The sequence below is a fragment of the Phoxinus phoxinus genome (genome assembly GCF_949152265.1).
Source record: "Phoxinus phoxinus genome assembly, chromosome: 11".
NCBI lineage: Eukaryota > Metazoa > Chordata > Actinopteri > Cypriniformes > Leuciscidae > Phoxinus > Phoxinus phoxinus.
In genome coordinates, this window is record NC_136886.1 from 20,729,331 (window position 1) to 20,753,936 (window position 24,606).

Genomic DNA, 24,606 nt, shown 5'->3' on the forward strand with positions numbered 1-24,606 from the left:
ATAAACCACTAGTCATTTTTTTAAATGCTACAAGTGAATTTAGCAATGCTAAAAAAATATGACTGTCACGTGTGGTTGCAGAGAACACACAGCACAGGGGAATATTAGAGAAATCTTTTATTAAAACTTAAACTACACATAAACGAGACCGAACAAAGAACCGAGGGAACTAAGGGCTTAAATACACGGGGAGAGATAATTAACTACAACAGAAACAGGTGCGGGATTAATTAACAACCAAGGAGATTAACGAGAGAACAGAACTCAGGCAAAGCAGAACAGGGAAGAGATTGAAAACGAAGGGTTTGTTTACTCCACAACGATGTACTAAAAACAGACAACAATGTTGTCAAAACGACCCCGTTAACCCTGATCTGCGAAAATGACTAAAAAGGCTGTATTATGCATGCCAGGCCAGTAGATGTCACTTTGTTAAAGGGCACCTATTATGGAATTTTGAAATTTACCTTTCATGTAGTGTGTAACATAGATCTAAGTGAACAAAAACATCCTGCAAAGTTTGAAATATGAAAGTGCACCGTATATAAAGTTATTGTCTTTCAAAAGTAAGAGTCGACTCGGAGTCATTTTTATGAATCGTTAGAAGACCGAAGCTTTTTCTCTGACTAGATGACGTCAACTTGTCAAGTTATTTGAATACGATACGCCCACTTATTGCGCTCCAAGGCCAGCAGGGAAAACATCAGGGCGACGAGACGCTGTGTTCTGAAGTGCAACTCAAAAGCAAACTTTTTTTCATCTGCCCAAGGAGGAGCATTTGAAGACTAAGTGGCTACAATTCATATATATACAGCTATACCACAGAAGTATAGTCCGAGCCGTGTGCTTTGTTCGCGTCATTTTGAAGACGATTGCTTTTTAAATGCAATCAAACTTGGATTCGCGAGCTGGCTGATATTGAAGGAAGGTTCAGTTCCAAGTGTATTTGCATCAGCTTCCTCCTCCGTATCACAACCTGTAAGTGTTATTAATAATTTTTGCTTTTATATTTTATGTAGCATGCTTAATAATTATTTTGTTTGTTGTGTAAGCACCGTTTAGCTTCTAGGTCTTTAATGGCAATTGTATTGAGATATGTGAAGTGTTTGTCGTTGTTTTCGGAGTTGTCTAAAGAATAGAGTAATACCTCGTAGTAACGTAACTGCATTTTTTTTTGTAAAAACGTTATGTTTATGCATCGGGCTAATGCAAACAAAGACTGATTGTGCTTTTACAATATGAACTCTGGGCTATGCTCGCTAACATAACATTAAATTCTTTATCTTATTTTTCGTTTTTTACTACAAACTATAAAGCAGTGGACTATAATCATTATTATAATACAATTTAATTGATAAAAGCATCATTGCACTCCGTGTTAAAAATAAGTATTATCTCTGTAAACACTGCTGGGTCATCTGACCAATCAACGCAGATTAGCGTCGCGCAAAGGAGGGGTTTGGAAAAACGAGTCGTTGAACGATTCATTTGGGAGTCGGTGAGCAAATCAGGTAAAAATAAATGCATATTATATGAAAACAAAAGTGTTTTTTGTCATTGCATGCATGTAAAACTGATGTTGGGGACTCCCACAACAACATTAGGAACATTTTAAATGTCATAATAGGTGCCCTTTAAGAAAGACGCCGCAAAAACTTAATACGCATACGTAAACATGTAACACGCATGTGCATGATGTCACTGTTTTCACACACTCATGTTTTACACGAAAACGGTAAAGGCATCGTTTTTCAAAACCTTGCACTTTAAAACCCATTTCTAAAACCTTTCACTTTAAAAAGCTTGTATTTTCATGCCCCCAAAACTGCGTTGTTGTGTAAATGAACGGCCAAAACGCATAACAAGTTTTGGTAACACTTTCATTTAGGGTCCAATTCTTACTTTTAACTAGTTACTTATTAGCATGCATATTTCTAGGATATTGGCTCTTTATTAATACTTCTAAAGCACATATTAATGTCTTATGCTGCACGACCATATTCTATATCCCTTAATCCAACCCAATAACTAAACAACTACCTTACAAACTATTAATAAGCAGTAATTTGGAGTTTATTGTTAATAGTTAGTTTAATAGTAATTGGACCCTAATCTAAAGTTTAATCAAAGTTTTCAGTTGAAAACGGTGGTGTGTAAACATACCCTAAACCAAAACACAACATACATGTTACAATTACATTTAACATACAACAGTTAATTATTTGCATGAGATTAATGTTAGATGGCAGCATGGATAAGTACACAATTATCAAATGCCAACTTCTGAAACCAATATACTACAGATATAGTGTGCATTCCTACAGATTTTAATATCAGTTACAGCAGATTATATTCTTGGTTTAAGTTTTCTCTCAAGATTCTGTAATCAGTGTCTGAATCAGTAGTTAGATGTTCTGGGATTCAGGAAATGCACATTAAATACTTAAGCATCTTCATTCAGAACCTTTCAGATGAGTGTCCTGGAGTTAGTGTTCTGTACTTAAAAGGGCAGAAAGAAAAGAACAGTCTTTATAACAGTTCTGGAATGGCACCAGGGAATGTAAACTAGCACTCTGGCCTTGGTTCCTTCTCTTACTCCTCTTCCCCTCAGCCTCTTCTCTGACAGAGGGCTGTTTGTAGTCTGTTTCCACTCGATTAGCAGGGCACTGTTTGCGCCAATATGATTCGCTCCAGGCCCCTTCTGGGCCTCTTGTCAAGATTATGAGGCAGTATGAGGTGGGTTTTAAGACTGGAAGTTGAGTTTTGTTTTTGGTTTTGCTTAAGTCATTCTGTTATTCTGGGCTAGGTATCATTTTGAACCTCCCTCAAGACTGAATAAGAGATCACTCTACTCAAAGTGATGAAGTCTCAGAACGTTTGATTAGTGATGTATTTTAGCAAGGTATGAGATGTTATCTCTACCAATTTTGTTACCACAAATATGCTGTTGAATGGGTTCTATAAAAAGCTTCATAAAAATATACATATTAAATTTAAATGTTGCTTGTAGCCTTCAAGTATTTTTTCTATTATTTATTATTTTTGACTAGGGTTGGGAATCGAAAGCCAGTTCTTATTCCGAACTGATTCCAAATTTTAACACAACCTTTCAGTCAGACAGCACTTAGATAACAAATCGAGTCTGGATTCAGTACTACCAATACGCCAGAATGTCTGGTAGTGCTACTTTTGTTTTAATTTCATGTCAGTGTTATTGCCAAAGCACCAGTACATTTGATGTCTCATACACACTTTATATTACTAATCGTGTTAAATAAAGGATGTTCGTTGTATGGTGATAACAAACACTCAAACAACAAAACAGGAAAACACTCCAGATTTGCATAGTGATCATGTCCATATTTTTGAGCTTGACAATAATATGAGGTGCTTTAAAATAATGCATCCTTTTTAGTCCATCATTTTAATAATTTATAACTGTAGTGATACTTTGCTGATATTTATGTATGTTTTCATGCATAAACACATTTTTTGACTGCAAAGAAAATATGTACAGGACCTAAATTAATTACTCTATTTGAATATATAATTTATTACTACTGCAAATGTCAGGTCAGCCTGCTTCAAAATTATGGTATGAATATTCATTATACTATGCAAATACAACTACTACACTGAACAAGTACATGGAAATATATCATGGCTTTCGCTGAAAATGCTTCTCTTGCTTTCATTTACAGGTTACTGAACAGAAAACCAAAGGTATGTACATATTTTAAGTCATTTTAGTCTTTGAAAATGAAATGTAATAATTCAACAGAATAGTAATGTAATTCAGCTAATATTTAATGTGACTCGTGTGTAGTTAGGTCAGCAAATATGGAGATCTTCCTCATTAGTCTGAAGATAGCTTTTGTCGCTCTGACTTCATGCCTGTGTGGGCTAATGCTTGGTGACACGTGTTATTTCATTAGCATATGCTCACTGGGGTGTGAGGAAACCCAGACGGGTAATACCGGGATGGGAGATATTCCTCAGCATCAACGGCTTGCAGATTTTAATTTATGGACTGGTTATTAGTTTGTTTTTCTGCGCATTCTTTCTTGTTTTTTAATTGTTTCTTGCTTAGGGACCGTTCGGTATTTATGGAATGGGCCACCGGAGGAAAATAGGGGAGGGTCATGCCTTTTTATTCTTTGTTGAGGGGAGGGTCATCCAACTTTTTTTAGTCTAGGGGGAGGGTCACCCAACTTTTGTATTCATAAAAACAACAAACTTTCAAAGTGGCTTGTTTTGTGCATATTTTTCCATGTAGCTCTCTCAGTCTCGGTCCCCCCATAGCTAGCAGATGGGTCTGACCCAACAAAAATCAGACGCGAAAGATCAAGTCCAGTTTGGCGCTGTTTGACAGTGCGCGCGCGCTCAGAAAAAGTGTGGTCCTGGTGTGGTTGCATAAATGCGTTTTTGCTAAACGGATTTAAATCCTATCTTCAATTCTTCAAATAGTTTGCACGTTGGCTCATCTGCAGTGATGCGTGTTGCAGTAGCGTCGTCATATCTGGCTATAACACGCTCTCACGTTTATTTTTATTTTATTGCATTTTTTGGGAGGAGTACAATTTACATATGTGGTTTCAACAACCAGATGCATTTACACATGTCCAGTTTTGTCTGGAATGTGGCCCAGACCTCCCCTGAAGTGGTTTGAGCGATCGGATCCGTCTCGAATGCGTTTCGGAGGGCATTTATACCTGGTCTTTTCTATGGCTGGGTACCGAGTCTCGATAGTTTTTAGGTATCGACCGAATTGCCTCGATACTATCGAGTATCGAAAAATGGCATGTTGTTCGGTTCCAGATTTCGATACCGCGCACATACTCATATGAGACGCGCGCGCACTCACAAACTCGACGCGCATACTTGTATGACGCGAGGACACACACACAAACTCTCCGCGCACATATTCATATGAGACGCGAGCACACACACACAAACTCTCCGCGTACATATTCATATGAGACGCGAGCACACACACACAAACTCTCCGCGCACATATTCATATGAGACGCGAGCACACACACACAAACTCTCCGCGTACATATTAATATGAGACGCGAGGACACACACATAATAGGCTACCTTAAAGATGTGGAAAAGTCGATCAAAAGTGTGGGTACATTTCTCCAGACTCGATGCCAACAGCGTGCGATGCAGTATTGGTAAAATAATTGCTGCAAAGACCGATAAATACGATGAAGACCTTGACAGTGCACGGAGTAAACATAAGAGCAGAAAGTTGCTCCGTCTTCGACTGGTAAATGAAGAGATACCTTGTTGATCTGACAGTGTTTATATTGCAATAAATAATAACCTACTGAATGTACACTGCCGTTCAAAAATGTGTTGGTTTACTTGGCTAGTCAGAATTTTTTTTCAGTAAGGATGCATTAAAGTTATCAAAGGTGACATTAAAACATGTGTAATGTTACAAAATATTTCGTTTTTAAATAAATGCTTTTCTTTTGAATTTTTTATTCATCAAAAAATCATGAAAAAATTTAGGCCTATCATAGTTTCCAAAATACTTTTGGATACTTACTAATTAAATAATGTCAAATATAGTAAATGTATTGTTGCCATATACTAAATATTTGACTAGTCGCACGTTAATTTCTGCTTAAATACTGCATGGGATATAGCCCATTCTGCGCTCAAGCGCATGTGTAATCTTGCCGCAAAAACAGGCTAATGATAATAAATATGTATTTAAAAATAACGATGCATTTTAATTGTTTATTAATAAACTCTTTTTTTCTAAATCAGTGTCCGCTGCAAACATGTCTCCATATACATCTCCGCTGTAAAGTGCGCCTTTAAGAGAAATGCATCTTTCATACGGATTACATCAGATGATATTTGCTTTCGATTTGATTTTTTTCGTTTTTAAAAGTGGACATATCAAGCTTTATATAGATATTTTTTTCATATATTTGAGGCTAGTATGCTATATAGCCTACGATATGTTTCTGCTTTTTTTTTTTTTTTTTTTTTGACGCGCTACAGTTCACGGAGACCATGAAAGACCCTGATTGTTTTATTTTATTTTACGAAAGCAAAACGTTTTCTTGTTATTGTGAGTTTACACAAATAAAAGTATTGCGACTGATGCATTATTCTTTTTTGTATGGTCATAAATAGAGTATTTTAAGTTGTTTCCACTGTTGATCGCATCGGCGCCTCCATGTCATGCAGTGCGCGCTACACACTCCGCACACACACTTGGTTATGCGCCTAAGAACAGCGAACAATTATCTAGGTTAATGTTAGAGTGAGCGGCGATGCCAGACGGATAATCCTCATGTTTAACAAATCAAATCATGCAGTTTCTACCTATCGCGAGTCAGCGCTGCGCCAGTTTGAAAAAGGCGGGTGTGCAGGAGTCTTTTAATGAACGTTTGGTGTAGGTCTAGGCATAGAGATATCTGAACATATTTGCCAAGCGCAAACCAGTACAGAAGTAATAATCAATAAATGATCGGGGAGGGTCATGCCTTTTTTCACAATCATTTTGGAGGGTCATAGAAAAATTTATTGCTGGCGAAGGGAGGGTCAAGTCTTTTTTTACGATTGATCTCAAAACTCCTCCGGTGGCCCCATAAATAAATAACGAACAGTCCCTTAGTGTCAACTTCAGGTGTGCTTGCATTCATATTTTTGCAGGCAAAATGGTCCATTGTCTCTACTTGACCGCATCTTTACATTGATAGTCCCAAAGTTCTGAAGTTGTATGGGATGGTAATCTGGCATTGGATGGTAATGCTGTCTTGACAACATTAGAATATATTAACCACATAAAACTGTGGACTATTGCTGTTGTAAACATGGGTGCACTCCAGATGTAACCAATGATAGACATTCATGAAGTGTTACTCATTGTGTCTAGGGATGGATAAACATCATCCCTTTGTGGTGTTTGAATGTTTCGTGTGTTCGCATTTACAGATTTTGGATATTTGGTGTGCCTCACAGTGCTGGTATGGAAATTCAGCCTTGTCTGCATTGTTCTCCTCTCTCCTCCTGAAACATTGATCTGTTTGCTTCATGCATATTTACGTGAATGTTGAAGATGGTTAACTCTGCTAGAGATGGGTTAACAGAATAAATATAAATTGTCATCAGGGGTTACTGTTGTTTTACATGTTGAGGAGGTGAAGGAAGATTCGCCTGAGATCAGGATATTGAGATGAGAAACAGAAGCCACCTTTAACTCTCCTCAATGACATCTGTTGTCATTATCACTACCAACTGGCATGTTCATGCTATGTCTGTGCTTTTAAACATTCAGACCAATTTAAAAAGGTGCATCTCATAACATGGAAATTCATTTACTGTGTTATTAAAAGTGGCTTTTTGCAAAGGTCACCAATTTCTTAGTGCAGCACAGCAAGGCCAAAATAATATAGAGTTCAGACTGAGGCATTTTCTGCCCCAATTATGCCCAGCTGGGGTGGAAATCTCCTGCAGCCAGTTGACTTTTTAATGGGTAATGGCTAATTTAAATGCATGCACCCCCCCACCCCTCTGAAGTTCACAGTGATTTCTCTTAGTAGCAAAACCATGAATATCACAGTGTCACAAATGATAGCAGCATCAATTCTCTCCCTGATAAACTGTAATTCTTGATGCAATTAATTTACAATTTCACATTCAATTAATTGCATCAACACTCAACCATAAAGCTGATTTTTATGAATTGCGATCTACAGTAATTAGCGGCTAATTTGCCTAAGCAGAAAGGAAGGACGGTCTTCAAATGTGACATTCATAAATACTCATTAATCATGAAAGTTTAGACTATAATGTTGATTTATTCTGCAGCACATTAATCAGTTTAGAGGACTTTTGTTTATCATATTTAATTGTACTGTCGTGCATATCAACATTGCAACTGGTAATGAATGAATTCAAACTCCTGATCCAGAAATGACTATATGATTATGCAAATTAACAAAGGCCATGCTCATTTGCTTCACCCTCAAGAGTCCATGTCAGTTTAATGATTATATATTTAGAAGATTAAAATATATAGTAATATATAATAAATATGTGAAAAATGTACATTAAAAGGAAAGTGTCAGAAATGCTCTTTTAGTTTTAGAGCAGTGGCATTCAAATGGCGGACCACGGCTTGGTTCCATCCGGACCGCGGGACATAATTGCACCATTTTACCGTTTCTACAGTTTAAAGTGAGCAGCAAGTCTTAACAACGGAGCGGTTCACACCAAAGGTGATCAGGGCCATCATGGTAATGATATTTCAAGCTATATTCTCTAGTATTTTTATCTAGAGCCAAACGTTCTTCATTCAAGCCCTTTTCGCTCCATGCACGATGCTTCTCTCTCCTGCTAAAGACGTAAAGCGCCACATTAAGAGCTGCAGATGACTATACAGCCTACAGTTTGTTAGCTATACCTTCGTCATGTAAGTGCATGTTACCTGGTTGCGAGTGGGCGTGGTTTCAGTGCTGACAGTGGACACGCCCCCAGTAAAAAATTATAACTTATTTTATTTACTTGCGTTTTTTTTTTATCATTCAAATTTGGCTGGGTGGTTAACACATTTTTCAGTTTTGTTATTATTATAAATGTTATAAATGTATTGCTGAAAACCTTTTACAAAGACTCTGAACTAGGTAGTACTGAATTGTGGAGTTGGACCGTTTAACAGGTTGTTTATTTATTTTTATTTTTTGCCATTTTTGCGTTCAGGATGTTTTGGGCAGGCCTGAAATCATGGCTCGACGATGACGCACTGGAGCTACTGAGCATGGCCTCTCCCCTAACACTATAATAACTAGAGCACGTTAGCATCAGTGGTTTGCCTGCTCCGTTAGTTACTACAGCCTACAGTTTGTTAGCTATACCTTCGTCATGTAAGTGTATGTTACCTGGTTGCGAGTGGGCATGGTTTCAGCGCCGACAGTGGACACGCCCCCAGTGTTTGGGAGCAGAATACTTAAAAAATGTATATATATATATAACTTATTTTATTTACTTGCTGTTTATTTACTTGCTGTTTTGAGTTTGGTTCATCCGATCTTATCTTAGTTTATACAAGATGATTTGGCCTAGAACTAGAAACCGCTAGATAGTCTAGAACTGATGAAAATAAAGAAAAGTAGCTTTAATTGTTATCAACAAATCTTTCTGCACTGGGAACGTCCAATATTGCATACAGCACAATTTCGGTGGAAAAGTTGTATCAGTGTTTGAATCCTGGTCTTCAGGTACATATTAATTTTTTTACATATCTTGCTTTTCAAAACTTGCAGTTTACAGATCTTCTAATTTCAGGCTTGACTAAGCTTAACTAAGCAGAACAACTCAAATGTTGCCCAAAGTGTATTTTTCATAAATGTTTCATTATACAGAACCTCTTATCCTCCTCACAGACAGACTATAATGTGCTTTGTCAGCAGTTCATGCCTGTGCGTCTTCGAGAATTTCTCATTTTCTCTTTGCATCAATAAACGAGTATCATCCCAAGACAAATGCAAATTAAATTTATGTGTATAAATTAGGTGTATTAACATGGGTCTAGGATATTTTCATATTTGTTAAAATGACAGATCTAAAGGGAAGCGGAATTGGTTCATTACTGTTTTGTCAATAAAATATGCAGATATGCATGCAAGAAAAAAAAATGATATTTCAAAATATTGTCATATTTTAGTTTACAATACTATCTATATTCTTACTGTATGCCAAGAATCAGTGTTTTTAATTTAATTGTACTCTTTTAAGTTAAGCTATTCTAAGAATGTAATTACGCAAGGATCCAATCAAATAGAGATGCAAGCAGATCAAGTTAATACTAGATTGCTATATATACTGTATGTGTATATATGCATGTCAAATTTATTTTGATGGCCCTTATTTTACTGTTTATTAATATTTAAAAACCGCAATATTATATTGTCCCTAATGATTTCCAGCCTTTACAGTAATTTTAATTGATTTATTTTCAGATTTATTGAGGGTTAATTTTTTGTCAGTGGTGCCATATTTGTTCTGGGATTAAGAACCGTTGTACATGTGTGCATACTATGTACATTTTTAAGTGAGAGAGATGGTGTTGTACAAGTAGATCTAGAATCACGAAGAACCAAAGATTGACACAGGCAGGAAGAGATGGAATGAAAGAGGCCCCATAGCAAATTGCCTGTCTGAGATTGCCAGTGTGAAAAGCTTGTGGTCCCAGTGTCCATCTGCTTCCTGTAATGAATTCACAAGCACTTCGAACAATAGGGACAATAAACGAGCCGAACGGGCTGTGGGGGATGGAGGAGAGAGTGTAGAGAGGGAACGGATAGAGGAGGAGGGGAAATGTGCGAAGGAGAAGGGCACAGGAGAGAAAGAGGCAGGCAGAGACTGCATCCTGATTGGCTGGAAGCGTGGTCGATGGATAGGCACGCTGACCAGAATGTAATCATAGATGTGCGTCACCAGCTTCAGGCAGCAGCCAGCAGCTCTGTTTTCAAATGACTCCAGGGGATCTCTGTATTCAATTTACAACTGGAAAACATTAAGAGTTCTTTGCTCAATTAGTGCGCATCTCCTGATCCCACACGATAACTGTGAATTATGCTCGAGGATTTTGTTTTATAAATGTGCAGAGATCTGCACGAGGCAATTTGATCAGGTTTAATTTTTGCCATTGTGTGAAATTCCAGTCCATTTAATTTCTCAAGACAAATCTGCCGTTCAGGCTGTTATAAATGGCTCATCTCAGCATGAAGCTTTTCTTCGAACTGTGTCTATCTTTAACCCAAATCCTTGGGTGAGTTACATTAACTCTGCCTAGAGCTGCTCAGTGTGTGAGCCTGATGTTAATCCTGTTCTTTTCTCCTGAGCATTGTGTGTAAACTTCTCAAAGAGCCTGCCCCAGATGGCCCTCCTGTGAAGAGTTTACCCAAGAAATCGTTCTGAGGCTTAGGCTGACAAAAAGGACTTGATATTGTTGGTAGTCTTTAGTCACTGCAGTGCAGCATATAGCTTTTCCAAATGTTTTTGTGCAGTAATGTGACGCACAGCACCACAGAGCTACTCTGGATGTCTTTCTTTTACAGTCTTAGACATTCCTTTTTTGCATTTTGCCCAAGCGGCAACCTTCCTGTCTCTCTCTTGAAATCAACACGGAAGTGACTGCAATTCATAGACTGGCCCCTAGAGACTGGATGCAAAAGAGAGTCTATATACAGTAGCTATATATATATTTGGTCTATATAGCTAATATTGCCCTTCATGACAACTGTGAGGGGGTGACCAAGATGGCGACGGACGGCTCCGCCCACTTTGAGCTTCAAAATGCTCTTAAAGGGTAAACCCCTGGTCAGAGCCTCACTCCACCCACTGGCAATATTGGAAAAATACTGGAAAAGTGGGCTGAGTCCAGTGGAGGGGGGGCGTGCACCTGAAACCCGTCTCTCTGTAGGCAAGGGCGTGGTTAGCTGGTACCCTCTTGCTTCACAGGGCCCCACAACATCCAATAGGAAAATTCAACTGCAGTAGCCACCGTTCAACCTGAAGAGGGCAGCACTCAGATGTTTTTACACCATATATTGTAGAATTAAAACACTTTATACCCAAATGTCAAAACCTTACTTGTATCAATGAACAGAATTAATAAAGCCCCAGTCTTACAGATCATTAACTAAAAAAAAGTTATGTTAGGGTTTAGTTACCCTTTAAGAAACCTACGAATGACGTCACGGACACTACGTCCCTTTTTTTTTGTTTTCTTTTTTTTTTACATTCTATAATTTTGCCACATCTTTAAAGTTCAATGGCCTTTAGTGATTTGTGGTCAGAGGTCAAGAATTACCCTTCCCCTCTTCCTCTTCACCATTCATTGTAAACCGTATTGAAGAGATCATCTCTCTGAATGTGTGCTATCCGGTGGCAGATGTTTGTTTATTCATTTATTTATTTATTTCGTATATTTTTTTATGTATATTTTATACAGTATGTAGGTTTTTGTTATTTAGTCTTAAAAATTTAAATTCAACATCTTCATGGATTTAGTCTCACCCCACTGATCTATAAATGACTAAATTGCTCATTGCGTTCTAAACTGCCAGTAGGCAGTGAAGCCACCGGAAGGGTTCAAGTTCTTACAATTTCCTACCGACAGAGGACATCATTGACTTAGTCAAAACATTGACCTCAAATCACCCAATTTGCAGCGTATCAGTCGCACATGGATAGTTTTTATGTACAGTAATTGATATTTATAACGTTATCTGTAATGTTTATGATCTTTTCATAGATTTCTTCTTGTACGTAAATATACAGGAAATATTAAGAATGAACATGTATAAATTGATTTGAATTTACATTAAATATAACATTACAAATAATTCCCAATTACTTAATTGCAATATATCATATTAAAAAGGTTAACCATTCATCATCTTGCTCAGAGCGACAAAATGCTTGGAAATAAAGCTCCATGTCTTTAAAGGATTAGTTCACTTTTAAAATGAAAATTCTGTCATCATATACTCACCCTTAAGTTGTTTCAAACCTGTATGAATTTCTTTCCTCTGCTGAACACAAAGGAAGATATTTAGAAGAATGTCAGTAACCAGACAGTTTCTGGTTCCCATTGACTTCCATAGTAGGAAAAATATATACTATGTAAGTCAATGGGAACCAGAAACTGTCTGGTTACTGACATTCTTCTAAATATCTTCCTTTGTGTTCAGCAGAGGAAAGAAATTCATACAGGTTTGAAACAACTTAAGGGTGAGTATATGATGACAGAATTTTCATTTTAAAAGTGAACTAATCCTTTAAATGCATACGCAGTCAGCGTAATTTTTATGAATAAGTTGTGAAAGCGTGTATATTTCCTGATGTCTTTTTGTTGAACAACATCCACTTCAGACTGCATGAACGGAGTGATATTTGTATATATTGTTGAACTAAGTATTCATTTAACCAACATTTAAGTCATATCTTTACTGCTTCGAAATACATGCTGTTAACGAAAACACTGTTGAATCATTCACACTTACTGTACGAATAAAGCAGTATTATACTGTTTACATAATTACATAACCAGTGAATAACTGTACATGGCGTATTAAGTTTTGCACATGCCTTACAAAGCATAAATCTGTAAAATTTCATAAGAATCATTGTGACATTTGTAATGCTGAGGTGTCTCGTCCATTAGCTGATCTGATATTTGCTTTTGTAATGAAGAATAATATTACAACTTACAATTGCACTAAACAAAAGGCTGCAAATGCACAAGTGAACTGAGCTAGTCATTAAGGTGTAACTATGCGCTAACACACAGGCATACAAAGAATTCACAACATTCTTTTACAGTAGTGTTTTCATTATCATTTTATGTAGCCTATATGACAGTTGGGCTACACGTTGCATTAAACTGTATTTTCCTTTTCAAAGTGGTTCTAATCATATTTCAAGCAATTGAGACATCTGAAGTGTCTCAGCTGGAGGACATAATCCATTATTTATCGGCTTTAATATATCTGCCTAATTTTCTTATCGGTGCAATAACAATAAACTTTGAAAATGAACATATCACCAATATGGGGGCTGATATATTGTGCATTCCTATTAATATTTTAGACTTACTGCAGTGAATCGGGATAAGGCAAAATATGGATTTTTTTAATGTACCCACTTAATAATTTGTTTTTATCCCGTTAATCTTCTGTAGTGCAGCTTTAAAATCTGACAAAGACTATTAATAATATGTTTTATTGTATTCAAGCTTGTTAACTGTCAGTGTCCAGGTAGCAGGACAATTGACACCCTTTTTTTATATTCCCGCATCTTATATTTTACTAATCATCATAAATTAGGTATCACATTGTGTTACCATGGAAACGGTAAACTTTTTTTTAAACCTTTTTTATCTCCTTTTTTGTGATATCAACTTAAAATTTTAAACATAACTGGTAAGACATGTATTTGATTTTATAGGAATTTTAGATTCCAAATTATTTTGTAAAATATTGTATTGTATAAAATAAAAATGTTAAGTTCTATACAATTGCTTTACAGCTAACTTTAACTTTTGTGCACTTACATTTTTTTAAGTGCTTTTTCTGCAATAATCTCCTGAGCGTCTTTAAAAAAGACCAACCCCAGGCCTATATTCCAAAGCGTTCATGAATTACAACCATTTAATTACAACCATTGATCTATTCTAAAAAAGGGGAAGACAGTTAACAGGTTAATACATTACCACTTATTTTATCACTTCATTTATCTCAATTTAAACTTCATCTTTATATTTCCCCATCTCTTGCAGTGCCAGACTCCGTTAAACCCAATCCCAGCATCCCTTCAAGTCCCATTCTGACCCTGAACCTGCCTGTACCCTCTGCCTCCACCACCAGCAATGGCAAGCGTAACCCTAGTAATGCCCTACAACAGCAGTTATCTCCATTGCAGCAGTCCAGTCCCCGATATGTCCACAAAGAGGTTCCTCCACGCTTCCGACAGCAGGAGCAGAGGCAGCTATTGAAGAGGGGTCAACCTTTACCTACAGCCGCTCTGAACCCGACCTCTGCTTGCACTCAGACCGGGGTCCTCTCCCCTCCTGGGACGCCCACCAGCAAACGGCACACGGGTGAGAATTATATTTTGTTTTTGATGGAAAGACTTAAGATATTTATTTTGACAGGCTTGACCAGTATCCGGTACGATTAGAGATACATTGTGGTATTTTGTGTCATTGGTTGTCTTACTAGATAGACATTTTCTTCCTCCTCATGGCCCAGCTGGAATGTAGAAGTCCACAGGGACTGTGATTTAAATGGCAGGGGATTGTGTCTCCCACCCTGCTATGCCTTAACAAAGCCTGGCATTGACCTCTTAAGTGTCATTCTAAGCCTGAGGTCATGGGAGCGGCAAGGTTGTGGGACTCTGTCTCTAGTGTTTTTTCCAATTATTGTTTACTGACCCCCTCCTCTACACCCCTCTGGTTGATGCCTGAGAGTGTTTGCGATCCACTCCAATCTGGTTTAACGGCAGGTGGAAGAGCAGTGCTTGAGCAGAAGGGACTCCGCATCCCTGGGAACATGGGCTCACCAGCTGTTTCATGGCTCCTAATGGTTTTGTCAACTCGTGGATCATTATTGTCTTCACTGTTTCATATACATTTGATTTTCTGCTTATAAATATTTTAAACATTCGTTTCTGGGATTCAAATGCCATTAAAAATCTAGTTTAAGCAGAGAACAAGGTTTATTTGTTTGAAATTTGTCTTTTTAAACAGAAAAAAACCCTGATTTAATATTGGGTTGTGCAAAACTGCTTATTTTCATAATTCACCTCTTAAATGGTTTTATTTGAACAATTAGAAATTGGTCTGTATGGTTTCGGCTTTACCTTACTCTGATCGGAGACATTACTTTGGAGCATTTACAAGAAAATATCTTGCAACAGGTTCTTAGAAGTTTTTTTTTTTTTTTTTCACTTCATCTTAATTGAGCAATGCCAACTTCCTGTAGCTTAAACAGTGGAGCAGTGCTAGGCTAGCAATGCAATCTTTTGGGTTAGATTCATAAGGAAAGCAAGAACTGATAAAAATGTGTATCTTAAATGCAATGTAAGTTGCTTTGGATAAAAGCATCAGACAAATTTAGAAATGTAAAGATGTCGCTTAAAGATGCCAACTGTCAAAAGATGTCCCGCTGAATGTCATTAGCTATAATTGGTGTAAGATTTTAAATCCATCCCTTTTAAAACACACTGAGTGATTTTTACTGTGCAAACATACTAACAACTGAAACAGCACCTTAATTAAAGCACCACAACATCACAAAAAAAAAAAAAAAAAAAACATGAAAAAAAACTAGATTAGCTTGTTTAAGAATAAATACAATAGTGTATGCTTGGAAATACTGACACACTATTACAACTAAAGAGAACACAATATATATATATATATATATATATATATATATATATATATATATATATATATATATATATATATATATATATATATATATATATATATCAGGCCTAGAGGCAGGTATAAAGGCAAGGACATGCTGAAATTGATGCTTAAGTTATGTTACAGATATGATCTCATCCATGTCAAAACTGGAGGTGGTCTCGTCTCACATGCCCAGCCCCCTCTGTTGCTTCATTAGCACAGTGTCTCCCCAGCTGATACCCGTCTGGGTCGGTCTCACTCACTCACTCTCTCGCTCTCTCGCTCTCTCTCTCTCTCTCTCTCTCTCTCTCTCTCTCTCTCTCTCTCTCTCTCTCTCTCTCTCTCTCTCTCTCTCTCTCTCTCTCTCTCTCTCTCTCTTCTGTCACTCTCTCTCTCCTGTCACTCTGTCTATTTCTTTCTCCTTTCTCTCAGCAACCCTTCTAAGAGAACTCTGTGATCTGATCAAGTGGAAAACATGAGTGATGAGCATTTTAAACATGTTTGCCATTTTACTCTTGGGAAAAAGTGAGGCCTTTGATCCGGGGAACAGAATTAGTATGAAAGTTATTTTCAGACAAAAGCACAGTCTTATACGTCACTGAGACTAGAGAAAAGTCTGGCACTGGAAAGCTGCAACTGTATTAAAGCAAATGTAAGAAAATCGTAGTTTTCCAAAGTCTGGAAATTCTCCTCTCAGACACTGATGCCAACAAATGTCTGCAACTGCTGAGTAAAATAATATACTGAATAACGAATGGTCACAGCATTTATCTCGCTGGCTTTTTGAGACTAGTTATCTGGAGCCACTCTTTAGGTGTACAAACACCCATTTCCTGCCTATTCTGTTTTGTTTTGTCCAGGATGTTTGAGTAACAAGGTAAAGGGGAAAAGCCACCGCCTTATGTGATATGAATTTATCATGCAGTCTTTTTTCTCTCTCTCTTTTCTCTCCATGGGTAGAGTGAATGTGACTAATAGCGAGAGCAAGCAGGGGAGGGTGTGTGAGAAGAAAGTGAAAAAAAAAGCAAGAGAGACAGAATTTTAGACAGCAGCCTTGTTCTCTTGGCTGCATTTCAGCTCTGATAAAATGGCGTCCCTGAGAGTGCCTGTCTGTAGAAGAATGGGTTGCTGGATTGCCTAAACTCCATCAAAAAGAAGAAACATTTGGTTTCTTTTTTAGCGTTTTTTTTTTTTTCTTTGACGCACGTTTTCTTCTTTTCTCTGTTTTTTAGATTTTGTGCAGCAAGCATTAGCAATTGTGCAGTAGTAACAGTAGAAACTTACTGGTATCGTTACAGAATTTGTGTTATAGTTTCTTATTAAATATAATATGGTCTAACATTTATTTACAGGTGACTTAAAGTCCCTGTATTTGACCATTATCTAAGATATCAGGTTATTCATACATTTCAACTCAATTGTTTCTTACTAAATCAAGCAATCTTTTAAACTCAGTGATCGTATGCCTTGTTCATTTATGATACAGATAACAGCACCTTCTTTTGCATGTAATGTAACAAACACATCTTAATTTTCAATTAGTCCTTGTATATTAGTCTTTGTATGTAATGTTTTGTTATAGTGTGGATGTTTATATACAGTGTATGTGTGTGTGTGTATATATATATATATATATTACACACACATATACATACACATAAACAGTTTGTATGTGTGTGTGTGTATATATATATATATATATATATATATATATATACTGTTTATATATATATATATACTGTTTATGTATAGGTACCATGACTGTGCACTCATATTATTTATGAATTGGAGCAACGAGTAATATGGCAGAATAAGTCATGCATATTATAAATAAAAGAGCCATTCGCCAATTGGTAAAGTCATCACGTCACTGAAGCTACCGTTAGAAAATCTGGTTGCCATAGAAACATTCAGTGTCCCTAGACGCAAGGACTGCACATGCACATTGGCTGGTCCAGCCTGAAATATAAGCTTTTTAAGCCTTTAAGCAGTTTTTGAGATTTTAGGATTTCCCCATTATAGTAAATAGGACTTGTTGAATGTCCAATATAGCCTCAGATTGAACAGACTTTCCTTGAAAGGGAATTTGATGCATGGTGCAGAAATGCACTGTAGTCTGATAGCCCTGTGTGATAAGGCTGCCTGGAAAGAGGAGATAAGTGTATAGATGGAAGAACCGTGTTCTGAGGGACTGGGCACTATTGTGGCCAGGCGGTATCATAAGCCACACATTCATTTGAGCTGACACAAATGGATTCCGTCTGTTTGACAGGCAATCTTCCTCACATTGAATCAGCAACTAATTGGTTTATTGTCTAAATTAAGTGACCCCGTGCAGTCAAAGGAAAGTGAAAAGACTTGTGTAATGATGCTACATTTGCAAAATAATACACTATATGCTTTAGAAAGCACCTACTGTATCAAGAAAATGAATAAAAACAGTGTGTTTTTAACGTTTTTATTATTATTATTTTATATTCACTTATAATATTAAAGTCCCCCTGTGGTAAAAATCAAGCTTCTAATGTTGTTTATACGTCTATGTGGTGTTTTTAATATGCTTCAAGTCAAATTCACAAGTCAACACCTTTGCTGAGGGAAAACTAGAGTAAACCAAAGACAGTCTCAAAAAACGCGGTTTGAAATTGCTGGTGTTTCTGACGTCACAAACGTTACCTTGTAACCAATCACTTAAATATCAGTAGAGACAGATCTAATTTGCATAATCAAGGAAAAAACCTTTAAATGTCATTTTGGTGATCTTAGTCTTAGTCATGAGTCTTAAGGGGTACAGTTATTGACTACAGGGGGACTTAATATATAGTTTTTTCACACGAAAAATACGGAAAAAATAGTATCGTTGTTATTACCCTTTTTCTGACCCTCTGTCTGAATGAGACATTTTTAAAGGGTGGCACCTTTCAGGCATGTCAGTAAACGACCATTGTTATGAATAGCTAACGTTAGGTGTGTGCAATATCACAATTTTTGATCATGGACGATTAAATCTGTACTGTATCCAGTGTAGATAATGATCATATATCTATTTGCTTTTGATGTGGTGCTCACATCTGGCTTGGACAGGTGGCAGCTATTAAGCAACTGAACGCCAGTGGGCGGGGTCCATGGTGCAATGTATAACTTTTTGTGAGTGTATAACTTTTTTGTCAATGTTTTGCTCTTGAGGCTGTCATATCTAAATGTATTTGCCTGTTTTGTGTCACAGATCCCACAATATCAAAACAAGACGTTTTTAGAGCTTGGTTGATTAAATACTTTTTTATAATGAGGATGACGTTTCAAACTATGAAACTTACAGTATGTTTTAGTGGTACAAAGACCTCTTATATGTCAAAAGATCAAGGAAATTTAACTAAACCTTAGGTTAGCCATGGGTACTATGTTTGATTTATTCAATGAATCATATAATTTGCCACATGACCCTTTAAGGGTATGGATAATATAGCGTACTGTTTAGGATGAATATTGTCAGTGGTTGTGGAGAGTTGCAGTTGCCCTCTTTCTGCTCTCATGCCATAATTTACACACTATCGATTACCTGCCGGCTCATGATTGATTATAGCTGGAAGTGTGCGTGCGTACGTGTGTGTGTGTGTGAGAGAGAGAGTATATCTAGATTTAATATGCGTCTTCTGAGTATCTGTGGAGCATGTTGATAAAGCTTGATTTTTGTGGGGACCTTGGAGACCACACTAAAATGAAAATAAAATCTAAAATAAATATCCCTTACTAATAGATTTATTTTAATATACATAATGTCATGCAATTTTTGCTATAAAAAAAATCTGCTCTGTGTATTTGTTTTACAGGACTTCCCCATCAAAGTGGCCTAGGACCCCAGCATGAGAATTGTCATTGGAATATCCCAGTTACCAAAAGCAGCAGCGGCAACCAGGATAAAGTGATTATTAACCGTAACGAAACAGACACTTGGCCTTCCATTACATACGGCAAGAGCCAGCAGACACCAGAATGCACCTTGGACACTGAACGCACATCAGAGGTCATCAGCAACAGTAGTAGCACTATTATGGCTACGGGAGCTAGCCAGCAGGGTCATTACCCAATCAGCAAAGCCAGCGTTAATCTCACTTCTAGTATGGTCTCTAGTCAAGGTGGCCCTACCAGGGGGTGGGTCTCGGAAGGAAAGGTTGACTTGCCCATGGGCAGTAGAGGGCAGTCCAGCTGGGGTACTTCTAATCTTAACCTCAACCCCAGTGCCAACCCTGCTGCTTGGCCAGCTCTTGGACATGAGGGCCCTGGGGTAGGGTCAGGCCCTAGTAGCATAGTTTGCTCAAATTCACTTTCACTTAGTAGGTGTGGCCAAGGTGGAGTGGCACCACCTCACAGCACCATTGGAAATGGTAGCATTGGTTGTGTCAATGGAAACCTTGTAGGGGACTGTGCATGGGGCAACCCAGATATCCCAGAACAGCACCAGTCACCCACAAATGTATCTTTCAACATGAAACCTCCAAACCTTAAAACTGATGGACCAAATAACACTAAACCAGAGCCAATGAGTCCAGTGAACAGCTGGAGAGGAAACCTCAGTCAGTCACCTACTGAGCCTGCCAGCGAAGATGGAACTACTTTCTGGGGCAATGCAGATGCCAAAAATGGAGAATCAAAGGACTCAGGCTGGGATTCTGCAGGCGTCTCCTCTTGGGGGCAGGGAGGAGCTACCAGTGGTGGCGGCTGGGGCAAACAGTCAAGCACTGGCGGTACAGGATGGGGCAAACAGCCAAGCACTGACGGTAAGGGATGGGATGCTAATGATGGTCCTTCCCAAGAACATATGAGTTCCTGGGGCCCTGATACTCCAGCAAGTGAGGGCAGCAGGGATAGTAGTGAGGGCCACCCAGGAAGAAGAGAGAGATCCTCAAGTGATGATTCGGCCCCTTTGCTGCCAAGACAGGACTTGGACCCACGTGTCCTATGTAACTCGGGCTGGGGACAGACTCCAGTTCGTCAACACACTGTTTGGGAAATGGAACAAAGCCCAGACAAAAAGAATGATGCAGGTGGCGAGGTCTGGGGATCTTCGTCCAACACACCTTTAACTCGACCTGCACCTTCTCCTCCTGGATGTGCCAATCCCAACCTCAATGCACCTCCTAGAATGGACACAAGCAAAAGCGAGGAACCTCGCAGAGCCACACCAAACACAGGCTGGGGAGGATCAGTCCCAGCCTCTGCTCAACCTAATGGTGGATGGGGGGAACCTCCTGCAAATAAAAAGGTTCCCAATGGATCAGTATGTGGCTGGCGCGATCCCATTGCTGAGGGTCTCAACACCAATGGCTGTAATGGCCAATCTTGGGCTTCTGAAGAAAAGTCTCCTAGCTGGGATGATGGTACTTCTCAGAAGAAAACACAAGGTTGGGGTGATGGACCCAAAACCTCCTCAGGCTGGGGAAGTAGTGGCAGTGGTAATAGTGGAGACTGGGGTGACCCTTCAGAAATACGGAAAAGTGGCTCTGGAAGTTCCTCTAGGGACCCCGAAAACAGAAACTGGAAGGAAACCCAGAGAGGCTGGGGTAAATCAGCACCAGCACAGGGTGGTGGTTGGGGTGATTCTCAACATTCCAATGGTTCAGCCCAAGGTTGGGGTGGAAAAAATCAGGAATCCACATGTGGCAACAGTGGAGCTGAAGGCATGGGATCATGGTGTGGCCCAAATTCTGTGAAACAGAGCAACTCTGGCTGGGCATCAGGAGGCCACCAGGATCCAGGAGATGAGGCCACAGGCTGGGATGAACCATCTCCATCTTCTATTCGTCGCAAAATGGAAATTGATGATGGGACCTCCTCCTGGGGTGACCCCAGTGCTTACTACAAGAGTGTGAACATGTGGGACAGGAATAACTCCCAAAATCATCCAGGAACCAGCAAGAATGGCACTAGTCATAGCATCACTGGGCCAAACAACAACAGCATCACTGGGCCAAACAACAACAGCAACCATCACCAACACCACAGCCAAGGTCCCACTCAGAACCATGTCAATGGCAACATCAACAATGGCTCACCCAGTCAAGGTGAATCTCCTCTTAACAGGATGCCCATGGGAAATCCAGGTGAGAGAATGCACATATTCCTCCCTTTCTAATGCCCATTCTAGTCCTGTACATCTGACAAACATTAATAAAATTGCTTAAATTATTAAAAGTCGGGGTTAGCTCCATCTGTTGACTCCTGTCAAACAAAACGTACACCAGTTAATTTTCCTCAGTCTGCATTCTGCTGCCCCAACTGGTTTAGATTTGAACCAGGAATGACATGCCCATGACTGTTGCGTACTTAGCCTAGATGTGCTGTTATCCTCACAAATGTTTTCGTGTAAGTGCTGAGGGATAACTTATAGGGATATAGATATTTGTAATCTGCCTTTTCCATATTTCTGAGAGCTTTTTCTGTATTTTCTCTATATATTGGTTCAGAGTGTCTGTTTTTATTATGTTTTCAGTCAATTATTTGACTTTATCTGGTGCAGTACACTTACTTTTTTGTATTATATGTACCGGTACAAGTTAATAAGACATTAACTAACTATTATTTTTATAATGGATCTATTGATTATTTATTTGATTAATCAATTGGAAAATATTATTTTCTGTATTTTAAATACCTCACCTTAAGTTATTATACTGTTAATGTTTGATTCAGGCTGGGGAGAGCTCCCTAATGTTCAGTCAAATACAGAACCCACTTCATGGGGCGAGTCAGCCAATTCCAACCCTTCTGTGGACAATGGCACTTCAGCTTGGTGCCAAGGCCAGCCCACTAAGAGCTGTGGAGGATGGGGTGAAAGTGCTTATGACTCCAGTGGACCTTACGGCAGAGGAAATGCACCTGCTGGATCAGGCCCCTGTCAGGAAGGTAATTAAATAAAATAAACCCCTTTAAATTAAAGCACTTGCTATAATAAAAGTGGGAAATCTTAGCTCATTGGTGATTTCTTAAATGTTTTTTTTATTTTATTTTTTATTGTGGTAAAGTTAAACTACACTGACCTCTGGTGGTTGAATAAAACTCCTGTACTGATTGCATTACTATACTTTAAAGTTGAAGTTTGTTTTTCTTATTTTTGTGTTTGTGTTAAATAGTTTATACTATTCCAGCTTAACATGCTGAGACAAGTAAATTCTTTGTATTATAAAGTGTAAATGCTGTGCCAGTGGCTCTCCGGGACTTTCAAATAATTGCTCTAACAACCCAACCAGCCTGACATAGAAACACTGACTCAACCAGTGGTGTGAGTTTGGGGCAGAACTATCCATCTATCTGACCAATAACAGAAAGTGTTTTGGAAGCCATTCACTGTGCCTGCCATTCACTGCATCCAAAATCACATGCTGTATAGTAGGTTCTATATTTGGTTTGAAACTTGCTTTGAAAACTGTTTTAAAAAGTTTGTTCTATATAGTATGAATGTCTGAAGTATTAATAAAATTCGAACATACTATATCCGCCATGTTGTCATTGTCATGTTACCTACGGCATCAGTTGTGTCGTTTCACTGCCATTCACAACTCCTCTCCCGTGGCCTCATGGGATAGTAAAGTGTCCATTGAATGCGCCCATCAGAAATTTGGTGGATGTAGTAGGTCATCTAGATGCTTTTCACCTCCTGTTTTTTCGAATACTATGTATTCGGACATACTACTCTATTTGCGTACTGTTTTTTCCATATTATATAGTAGGGAAGTATTCGAATTTGGATGCTGCAAATATGTATGCGTTTCTGTTTGGTGACCCTGGTGCTGCAGATATTACACACTTCACCTTTTTTTCTGTTTTTTTTCTGTGGATCCTGGTATATGGTCAACATGTAACCATATTTTTAGTTTTGGGCAGACATAATGTAATAATTTATTCAACCATCCAGATATCTAAGCATAGATAAAAATACATGGTGTTATATGGCCCTGATTATGAGCAATCTTGACCAATTGTGTTTTTCCAGGTCCCAAACCTATGCAAGATGGCTGGGGATCTGGAGGGGAAGAGACTGGCATGAACACCAGCCAGTGGGATGCTGATGATGGTGACATGTGGAACAGTCCCACATCCCAAGACTCCTCTTGTAACTCATGGGGTCAATCCAAGAAGGGCCCACAAAGGGTAATTGAGGCCATTCAAAGCCATCAGTACTTTGTCCTGTAATGCATACTCAGTGTCACATATTCATTGTGTGGTTAAATTTTTTTTTATATGAACTTTGTTTTATATTAAAAAAAATTCCTGACTAATAATTTGCTATTAATAATTATTATGGGTCAAAGATGAGATCCCAAAGATTTTTTGCCTTATTGAGTGCTGTTTGTTCATTATAGGGCAAGGTTTCCAACCAGCAGGATGACATTTGGATCATGACCAGACTTATCAAGCAGCTTACAGACATGGGTTTTCCAGTATGTTAAAACCTATTTATTCTGACATGTCAATTTTTTTTTTTTTTTTTTTTTTTAGCATAACAGTTTGTTTTCTTTTACCTGGTACAGAAGGATCCTGCAGAAGAAGCCCTAAAGAGCAACAATATGAATCTAGATCAGGCCATGAGTATGTCGTTTCTTTTTAAGTTAACCCATAACAGCAGACAGACATGCAGTGAGTCATATGATCTTGGTCTG

The 24,606-nt window shown here is 38.3% G+C and overlaps 1 protein-coding gene across 2 annotated transcripts in view; it reads left to right on the top strand.

Annotated features, from left to right (window-relative positions):
- The window catches only part of tnrc6c2 (trinucleotide repeat containing adaptor 6C2), a 58,438-nt gene that overhangs the window by 20,240 nt on the left and 13,592 nt on the right, over positions 1-24,606 (top strand). For both annotated transcript variants that reach the window (XM_079627598.1, XM_079627599.1), the window contains exons 3-9: positions 3,702-3,723; positions 14,315-14,635; positions 19,780-22,050; positions 22,640-22,852; positions 23,940-24,097; positions 24,310-24,387; positions 24,478-24,535. In XM_079627598.1, the coding sequence (XP_079483724.1) occupies positions 3,702-3,723; positions 14,315-14,635; positions 19,780-22,050; positions 22,640-22,852; positions 23,940-24,097; positions 24,310-24,387; positions 24,478-24,535 (3,121 nt within the window). The remainder of the gene's footprint in view (positions 1-3,701; positions 3,724-14,314; positions 14,636-19,779; positions 22,051-22,639; positions 22,853-23,939; positions 24,098-24,309; positions 24,388-24,477; positions 24,536-24,606) is intronic.